Source organism: Artemia sp. Qi Xiang Cuo, chromosome 6 (assembly GCF_049724085.1).
Source record: "Artemia sp. Qi Xiang Cuo chromosome 6, ASM4972408v1, whole genome shotgun sequence".
Lineage (NCBI taxonomy): Eukaryota > Metazoa > Arthropoda > Branchiopoda > Anostraca > Artemiidae > Artemia > Artemia sp. Qi Xiang Cuo.
Genome location: NC_142799.1, coordinates 46,938,066 through 46,948,488, shown reverse-complemented (window position 1 = coordinate 46,948,488; position 10,423 = coordinate 46,938,066). Strand labels below are relative to the sequence as shown.

The following is a 10,423-nucleotide window of genomic DNA, read 5'->3' as shown; positions in this document are numbered from 1 at the left end:
AGACATATTTTTTATCAAATAGAGTAATAGTGAAAAACAAGAAGAAGGAATTTTCTGTTGATGATTGTGCAGAAAAAAAATGGAAGTGGTGGAAGCACTAAGAAAGCTGATAAAGAATAACGACGAATCTGCTCTTCTGGTATATCGACAAAAGCGGACAGTAGTTGTGAGAGTCGGTAGGCAAGTTTTAGGGGTGGTTAGAGGATATAAGGGTGTTAAACAGGGTTGCACATTGTCTCTAATTTATTCGTCTTGTTTATAAATTCTGTAATTGCGTTTATGGAAAAAAAGGAGGCTCCAATGGTGAGTTTAGATATTGTATCCATTTGCATAATGTTCACAGATGATATTGTTTTGGTTGCCGGTTCACAAATGAACCTTAAGAAATTACTTAATATTTTAGGTGATTATTTGGATACGAAAAAGTTAGAATTTAATATGGATAAAACTTTAGTGTTAGTATTCCGTAAATGTGGTAGATTTGAGGAGGATTATGAGCAAGCGTTCAATTCAGCTGAAAGTAGAGTCTTAGCGAAGGTCTCATCCTTGCATGGTATACCAGACATATACATTAAAGTAACTAGTGCTATATACGAGAATAACATAGCTCCAGCTAAGGTAGGAAATGAGGTTATAAGCTGGTTTCGTATTAGATCAGGGGTTAAGTAGAGTTGTGTTTTATCCCCATTTATGTGGACTATTTGATGGTCTTTGTCTTCAGGAGCACAGAAATGGCAATGGGAGAACACAAAATCAAATGCGGAAGAAAAACATATTGGACTTAGTTCATGCTGATTATTTAATCATCCTAGATGAAAGTGTGAGCAAAATGAATGAAATTTCACAGGTTTTGCAAATTCAGGGTGCTAGAAAAGATTTGAAAAGTCGCTAAGGCTAGGAGTAGGCTAAGTGAAGATGAAAATCTGACGTTGGGTAACAAAAATATCGATCAAGTAGATAGCTTCACTTACCTAGGTAGCATTATTAGTAAAGACGGGGGATGCCTTGAAGATGTTAAAAGTGGAATAGCCAAGGCTCAGGGTGTTTTTTCACAGTTGAAAAAAGCTTAGAAGAATAGGTAGATAAGTCAACATTAGATTAGAATATTTAAAGGTACAATATGACAGTGGTTAAATATGGCTCTAAAGAATGGGCGCACCGAAAAATGGAGCAAGATTTGTTAGATGTTTTCCAGAGAAATTACCCGCAGATTTTCTTGGGTACCCGACTGACTGACCATATTTCAAACAGTAGTTTTATCAAATTTTAGTCAAATTTCAATGTATTTTTTTTCTCTACTAGGCCATTTCGTGAGAAGGACTTTAGAAGGGGTTCATTTGGCTGCGAGTTGACATTTCTAGTACCTTTATAAGACTCAAAAGTGATTATAAGATAAAGAACCCCTAACGTACCATTTTTTTTCCATGTATATTTTCTAATGACTGTTACCCACAACCCCTGGGGAAGAGCCCTGTATTATGAAAGCTGTCGATTATTTACTTATGGGTTTTATAATAGGAAAAAGGGAAGAAGGGTATGTTTGATCCTAGGTGTTCGAAATTTCAGATCCAACTTTTAGAGATTGTTTTCTGTGACAAATAAAAAAAAAAATAAATAAGAAAACGCAGTGCGCATCCGAGTTCTCAAAATGGCGTATTATCGCTATTCCGGGAACAAAAATGGACTATTGAAATTGAATGTTGGAAGTTACTTTGCCCTGACTACGAGTTAAAAATGATTGGAGGGTAACAAGAGCATCTCCTGCTCTTGTTTTCCTACTTGCAAACTATAACCCCAAATATGTTAGATAAAACTTTTGAGATAGCCATTTTGTTAAAAGCAGTCGAAAGATTCAACAAATATGCCTTCAGGGTTGACGTGCACGATTCTATTCAAATGACGGAATGTGCATCTCGTTTTCACATTATTTTTGATATCTCGGGAATGGCTTAAGGTGTCAAGCTACGGCCAAAGTAGAGCCAGAATGGATTTTATCCGATCGGCTTGGAGTTTCCGGGCATATACACTTGGCAAGACGAACTTAACAGGAGAAAGTAGTTTGGAGAAAATGGCTTTATTGATTCATAACTTCGCAAAATGAGCCAAAATGTTTATTATCCGATCGGCATGAGACTTGCAGGATAAGTAGACTACACGAAGGAGAATTTAATGAGGACAGAAACACAGAAGACATTCATTTAATTAAACAAAAAAAATACAACAAAAAAAAGAACATGAAAATATTCTTTAAAATAGTGGATTAAAATGCATGGACGTTCAAGATCATCCATAGAATGGCTTCAGCGCTAGAGAAACATGTAAAATCACATATAGTTTCAATCTATAAGTAGAGAAATTCCCTTAGCCATCCATCTGAAATTATATACCAAGATTATCATTAAAAAGTTATTCCAAAAATTTTGACAACATTTTGAAAAAGTTAACCAAAGATTTTGACAAAATATTCCAGCTTTCCCCGACATTTATATTTCAATCCAACACTTCAGCGCTAAAGCAAAAAAAACTGAAAATACACTTTTTAAATTTACCATCTATTAACCACTCATAAAACTTATTTCAATTAAAATAAAAACGAAAAATGATGACATTAAGGATTCGTTTGCCAAAAAAGGAGTTTTCCAAATAGAGTAAAGAGCGATACAGAAATGAAGTCATACGACAATTTGAGCTTAAAACAACCAGGAATGTGCAATAAAAAGAGACAGAATAAAAAAGAAATAGAATAAATATGCACATCTAACATAAAAACAACAGATAGGCCTACTGCTCTGAGTGAATAGATGAATCCTGAACAAAGATAAAATTAAAATGAATTATCAAGTAAAATTTAAACGTACAAAAGTTAACACAAATAAGAGCAACCCTCTAAAGAAAAAAATGTCACCAGCACTTAACTGAAAATGAAATATTTTTGCTTTTTTTCAAAAAATATAGAAAATGAATTGTTAAAAACATTATTTTGATACTGAGTATTGTATTTTATTGTAGTGTTGCTTTTAATATAATGAAAATTCAAAAACACACTGCTAGAAATACAAATAATTTTAATTAAAATTCTAATCATGCTCTCGCCTTTACAAATACAAGAGAAAGCTAGCCACACTCTTGTTTATATTAATTTCTGTTCTGCTTAAGTTTGACTTGGTTCTTCAGTTTAATTTCTCTTCATATCATGATTCATCTATTCATCCATAGCACTATCTATTTCTGTATTTTCATCATACGGTGTTTTTTTTCTTTTTTTCAGATTTGAATTTTTTGCTCATTTTAGGCTGTAGTACGGGGCTCTTAAATTTTCATTTCATGTTTTTTTTTGAATTAGTTTGAGAAAGGAGCTAGCGTTAATCTTATAAATTAAAAAAATTAAAAAAAAATCTGAGTGCAGTTTTTTTATAAATTAAAAAAAAATCTGAGTGCATTATATTGCAAGTGAAATCCATTTTCGAGCATAATTATTTATTTTTTCCTGCTTTCAAAGTTCTCAGCCTCTGATAATAATTCTGTATTAAAAGTATGATTTTCCGAGCAACTAAATGTGAGTGATGTCAACATCAGGAATCATTCTTCTTTCTATTCGTGGTACAGAGTAAACTCTTTCACTTGGAACGTCTGAAAATAAAATAAGGGAACTTTTTATCTACTTTGGAAAGAGAATAAGAAAGTCATCAAGTGATGTATTTACTTTTTTCCTATCTAATGTATATGATTATGTAGGCTACGTATTTACCAAATCATTAATGTTCAGACAGTTCGTGGTAATGAACTGCAGGATGCGGCTCAATAGTAACCGATACTCTAAGCCACAAAGTCTTGGTAGTAATAGACACATCAAAAGGATCGAATTCTGATGCTATTCAGAATATATAAGATTCATCTAGTTTAATGGTATCCATCAAAAGTTACGAGCCTGAGAAAATGCACCCGATCTTTGAAAAGGGGGAAATACCCCCAAAACATCAAGTAATCTTAACGAAAACCACACCTTCAGATTCAGCAAAAATTTAGAAAATGTGCCCTGAGGGCTGTTGGGGGACTGTCATCCTCAAAAACCTAACTTCCAAATTTCTCAACTACGTTGAACAAAATGGCTATCTCCAAATTGGGTAAAATGTTCCTATGTATTTCAAAATATGTATATAATGTATTCGAACATTAGAGAACCCTATTGTAGAAGTTTCGTTGGCTTCAACCACTCAAGGTTATATTTATAGTAAAAACTTTTTCTACAAAATAAGTTTTTCAAAAAATAGTAAAGAACTCCATTAAACCAAATATGAACAAAAATAGAATCAAATAATCTACTAAGCATAGAACTACCAAGAAAATCAGTATCAATACATAAATGAAGCCTAAAAGGAACAGAAATTTAAATAAATAACAGAGTCAAACTCAAAACGAGCAGAAATTAATATGAGTAAGGTTCAAAACCCCTATGCTTTCTAAAATCCAGAATATATTGTAGTTTACTGAAGAAAATTCTTTTAAATTTACTGAAAAAAATGTACATTGTCAGTTTAATGTGCATATTCTGGTATTTATTCCTTAAAATCTTAATTAATTTTTGATTTATTAAAGTTATAAAGTGAACAAATTTAGAAGGATTTTTTTAAGTAAAGTACAAATTATATTCTGGCTTTTAGAAAGCATAGGGGTTTTGAACTCTACTCATATTAATTTCAGCTCGTTTTGAGTTTGACTCTGTTATTTATTAAATAAAAAAAAAACAAGTTTTTTTTAACTGAAAGTAAGGAACGACGTTAAAACTTAAAACGAACAGAAATTATTCCGTGCATGAAAGGGGCTGTCCCCTCCTCAACGCCTCGCTCTTTACGCTAAAGTTTCTCATTGTTTAAAAAAAAAACAGAGTTGTGAGAAAGTCAAACTTTAGCGTAAAGAGCGAGGCGTTCAGGAAGGGACAGCCCCTTTCATGCACGGAATAATTTCTGTTCGTTTTAAGTTTTAACGTCGTTCCTTACTTTCAGTTAAAAAAACTTGTTTTTTTATATTTAATTTTTGAACGTTTTTGAATTAATGCAGGTTTTGATTTTGGCTCACTGTACATGAATAATTAAAACAAAATTTGAATGTTAATTTTACTTTTATTTGGTTAAATGGCTTTCTCGAAACTTGTTTAATTTTATTTACGAACGTTTTTATTAGTAATAAATATACGTAACTTACGAATTAAATTACGTAACGAACTTATATATTCATATATTTTTAATACATATATTAGAGGTTTCGCCCTCTACTCAATACCTTGCTCTTTAAGCTAAAGTTTGAATTTTGTTCCAATTCTTTAAAAATGGCCCCTTAATCACAAATGCCGTTAATTAGAATAAATAGCTCTTATGAAAGTACTAAATAATCTTTGCCTTAAAGAGTGAGGTACTGACAAGGGGGTGAACCCAATCATATACGTAATGTTTTCTGTCGTTTTAAGTTTTGATGTTGCTCCTTACTTTCAGTTAAAAAACTTGTTTTTTATATATATAATTTCTGATCTTTTTTTAAATAGTGCTGGGAAATCCGGCGCCCCCTTCATAAGAATCTCCCTTCCCCCATGAAAACTTCCTTCATGGAAAGATCCTCCGAAATAACCCATGACCCACTCCCCCCCCCCACAACCATAAAAAATCCCCCCAGAAAACGTCTGTATACTCCCAATAGCCAATACTATATGTTAACGTTGGGTAAAGTTCATAACTTTCAGCCCTCCCCCCGGGGACTTCGGGGGATTAAGTCTTCCTGAGACATATAGTTCTAACATTTCAAACCAAGCTGAACAAAATGGCTATATCAAATTTTAATTGAATGACTTTGAAACAATGAGCTTGGGAGGGGGCCTAGTTGCCCTCCATTTTTTTGTCACTTAAAAAGGGCACTAGAACTTTTAATTACCGTTTGAATGAGCCCTCCCACGATATTCTAGGACCACTGGGTCGATATGATCACCCCTGGGGGAAAAAATACAACAACAAAAACAAATAAACCCGCATCCGTGATCTTTCTTCTGGCAAAAAATTCCACATTTTTATAGATAGGAGCTTAAAACCTCTGCAGTAGGGTTCTCTGATACGCTGAATATGATGGTGTGATTTTCAATAAAGAGGTATAGCTTTTAGGGGGTCTATCCCCCTTTTTTCAAAAATCAGCAAAATTTTCTCAGGCGCGTAACTTTTGATAAGTAGGAGTAAACTTGATGAAACTTATATATTTGAAATCAGCATTAGAATCTGATTCTTTTGATGTATCTATTGATATCAAAATTCCGTTTTCTACAGTTTCGGTTACCATTGAGCCGGGTCGCTCCTTACTTACTGTTCGTTACCACGAACTGTTTGATTTAAATTTCTGTTCATTTTGTGCTTCATTTATATATTGATACTGATTTGTGGCAGTTGTATTCTTGGTAGATTATTTGATTATATTTTTGTTAATCCTTGGTAAAATGGAGCTCTTTACTTTTTTTTTTTTAACTTATTATGTGGAATTTTTTTTAATCAATTATGGATAAATAGATCCTAAAATGCACTTTACTGAAAACAAAATATACTTTAAAGGTTTTTTTTTTATGAATCTAACATGGAAAAATGAAAAACTGCCAAGACTATCAGGAATTAACATCAATGTATTTTAAACAATCAACCTACTTTCATTAGTTTTTTGCTGTAATTTTGATTATTATCGAGAATTGTCGTCAATGTGATGAAAAATATAAGCAACACTGTTCAAAATTCATACCGTTGTCACTAAAACTCAAATGACGCTACATCCGTTTTAAGGGTTTGAAAGGATGTATTCCCACTCTTATTTCTGATTAAATAAAAAAAAAACAAGTTTTTTTAAACTGAAAGTAGGGAACGACGTTAAAACTTAAAACGAACAGAAATTATTCCGTATGTGAAAGCGGCTGTCCCCTCGTCAACGCCTCGCTCTTTACGCTAAAGTTTTTTATTGTTTAAAAAAATAGAGTTATAACAAAGTGAAACTTGAGCGTAAAGAGCGAGGCGTTGAGGTGGGGACAGTCCCTTTCATATACGGAATAATATCTGTTCGTTTTAAGTTTTAACGTCGTTCCTTACTTTCAGTTAAAAAAACTTTTTTTTTTTTATTTAATCTTTGAACATTTTTGAATTAATGCAGGTTTTGATATTGGCTCACCGCACATGAATAATTAAAACAAAATTTGTATATTAATTTTACTTTTATTTGGTTAAATGGCTTTCTCGAAACTTGATTAATTTTATTTACGAACGTTTTTATTAGTAATAAATATAAGTAACTTTTGAATTAAGTTACGTAACGAACTTCTATATTCATAGATTTTTAATACGTATAATAGGGGGTTCGCCCCCTAGTCAATACCTTGCTCTTTAATCTAAAGTTCGAATTTCGTTCCAATTCTTTAAAAATGACCCCTTAATCACAAAGGCCGTTAATTAGAATAAATAGCTCTTATGAAAGTACTAAAACATATTTGGCTTAAAGAGCAAGTTATTGATTAGGGGGTGAACCCAATCATATATGTAATATTTTCTGTTCGTTTTAAGTTTTGATGTTGCTCCTTATTTTCAGTTGTAAAACTTTTTTTTAATTTAATTTCTTATCTTTTTCTTTAACAATGATGGGAAATCCGGCGCCCCCTTCATAGCGTGGGAGGGGGCCTAGTTGACCTCCATTTTTTTTGTCACTTAAAAAGGGCACTAGAACTTCTAATTTGCGTTCCAATGAGTCTTCCCACGACATTTCAGGACCACTGAGTCAATACGATCACCCATTGAAAAAAAAAAAAAAATAAAAAAATAAACACGCATCCGTGATCTTTCTTCTGGCAAAAAATGTAAAATTCCACATTCTGTAGATAGGTGCTTGAAACCTCTACAGTAGGGTTCTCTTATACGCTGAATATGATGGTGTGATTTTCATTAAGGTTCTTTAATTTTAGGGGGTCTTTCCCCCTTTTTTCGAAAACCAGCCAAATTTTCTCAGGCGCGTAACTTTTGATGGATAAGACTAAACTTGATTTTTATATATTTGAAATCAGCATTAAAATTTGTTTCGTTTGATGTATCTATTGGTATCAAAATTCCTTTTTTTAGAGTTTCGGTTACCATTGAGCCGGGTCACTCCTTACTTACAGTTCGTTACCCCGAACTGTTTGATAAGTCTCATTTGTAAAACGTCATTGGCCGTGTAATATTATCTTCTTGTTTGATTTTTCTGAAGTCATGGTAAAAAAAAAAGTTATAGATCACTTTAAAGACTTCAAGAGTAAAAGGCAGCTCTCCATAATTCACGGTTTAGTTTTAGAAATACATAGTAAATTTTGCTAAGTGACGGAAGATAAACTTAACAGAACTTCCATATACGTTTTTAGCCTTAAGTATGCCTACAGAGGAAAAAGCACATATAAGAGTAAAAGCTGCGATCCTCAGCATTTTTAGTTCACCTCAAAGGAAAATAAGATGCACTATTTTCAAAATATAGTATATTCTTGTCAGTCGTATATATTTTTTGTACTTTTCAAGATCAATCGGCTTTTGGAATGCTGTCTGTTTTATCAAATGATTAGCCATTTATAATATCGGCCTAAATTTCATTTCTTAAAATATGAAGCTAGTCCAAGATTAAAATGAAAGTAAATCTGCTTACCGTATACGCTTACTTGGTCTATATCTGTCAGTAGAGTTCTTTGCATTGTGATATCACTACAGTCCCGGATTTGGATTTCTTCCTGATCTACAACAAAATTTGCAACTAATTAAAAAACACATGAAGTCTATTGAAATGCTGCATGAACAAAAGTGGTAGCTAATTACATCACACTGCCCATGAAAATCCAAACTTCCGATTCATTTTTGTTAAAAAATGACAAAATCCTACCTTTTTATGCGTAAATAGTCAACAAGTTGATGTGCAAAGAGGTCCTTCTGTCTAAAGAAAATATTTGTGTACTTGCAGAATTTTAATCGTGGTGCAAAACTAGTGAATTCCTGATGCAGAGCGAAAACAAGCTAAGTTGAAACTGCGGAATGAAGTTATGCAAAAAAAGCTAAGTCTTGACCCAATGAAAACACAAGGTAAGTCCTGATTTGGCACAGAAATGAGCTAGGTCCGACATTCGGTACGATTCAGTATGAACCGTTCGTACATTCGGTAAAAAGGGAACTAAGTATTGATTCAGTGTGACAAGGATCCACATCCGAGCTGCGGAATTTCAGCTACCTGGTGTAAAATTTAGCAAAGTCCTTATTCGGTACAAAAATCGCACAAAGCCTTTTCAATTTGTATTCTATGATAACCAAAACGAGTTCATGGGCATCTAAATAGATATCCCCCCCCCCTTCGATCTAAACTAGATTCTTAGAAAACAGGTTAATTAACTTCTGTTTGACTCAGGACTAATACAAAAATTCCCAATCAGAATAAAAGAAAGCACAAAGTTGACCCATGACCCCCCAATACCACCCCTACCTCAATTTTTCAGCAGGAAGGAAGGCTTGTGGTTTTTTCTTTACCGATTACCTAGAAACTTATGGGAGAGTACTTTAGACCAACAGGACATCAGAATAGCGAATTTCAGAGGCGTATATTATTGTTCTGAATGCTAAAATGATATTGATTTGAATATGCTTAAAATTTATGGCGCAAGTACCTTCGATCAAGGGGACGAAGGTGACAAATATTGGCAGGTATTAGCCATTTCGAAGCCCCACTGTTTCTACGGAAGTGTCCAGACCCAATTGAAATTCGGTAAATTTAACCTATATGAGAGTCTCTCGAGAAATTTTGGGTTGCTGGCTCCTTAGAAATTACTGCAAATGAATAATTGAAGCCCAAAAACAGCAAACATTAAAACGAATTGTCGAATCTAAGAAAGGTAGCATATACGGCTAGAGAGGAACAAATGAATCATAAGCCAAATAAAAATAAAATGAGTAATCAAATCAAACTATCACAACGTAACTCTGTTTTACAGCTTAAAACGAAAAATAAGTGGACATTTTCCAAAGTAAATCTTTTAAAGGCCCGAGCGTCATTTGCGCTTTCTCCAACCATTTTGCAGAGCAAAGATGATTCGATTGCCACTAAAAAATCGTTGCACTGTTTTTAACGGCTTACAGTTATCGGAAGACAACTAATCTCTCACTGTACCCTTTTCTACTACATGAAACCCATTGTGTATGGGCAGGGGCTAAATTTGTTTAATCTACGGTAAAATTAAATGTTTTTGCACAATAAGCCCCTGAGGGAGTTAAAATCTTTTAACGGTTGAGCAGCAAGGTAAATGAAAAGACAATTAGTTTTGTCAGACTACAAAATAGTGTATCAGCAATATCTTAAGAACGGAATGGAAAATCATGGTGGAACTTGTAGGAACTTTTCGAGGAGAGGCATG

General features: G+C 33.3%; 1 protein-coding gene across 1 annotated transcript in view; it reads right to left on the bottom strand.

Annotated features, from left to right (window-relative positions):
- Positions 1-2,332: 2,332 nt before the first annotated feature.
- Positions 2,333-10,423, bottom strand: part of LOC148951293 (transmembrane channel-like protein 3) — a 148,244-nt gene continuing 140,153 nt past the window's right edge. Inside the window, exons 9-10 of the mRNA XM_089091054.1 lie at positions 8,677-8,763; positions 2,333-3,630 (exon numbers count right to left, since the gene is read on the bottom strand). Of these exons, the coding sequence (XP_088947180.1) occupies positions 3,551-3,630; positions 8,677-8,763 (167 nt within the window). The 3' untranslated portion in view covers positions 2,333-3,550. The remainder of the gene's footprint in view (positions 3,631-8,676; positions 8,764-10,423) is intronic.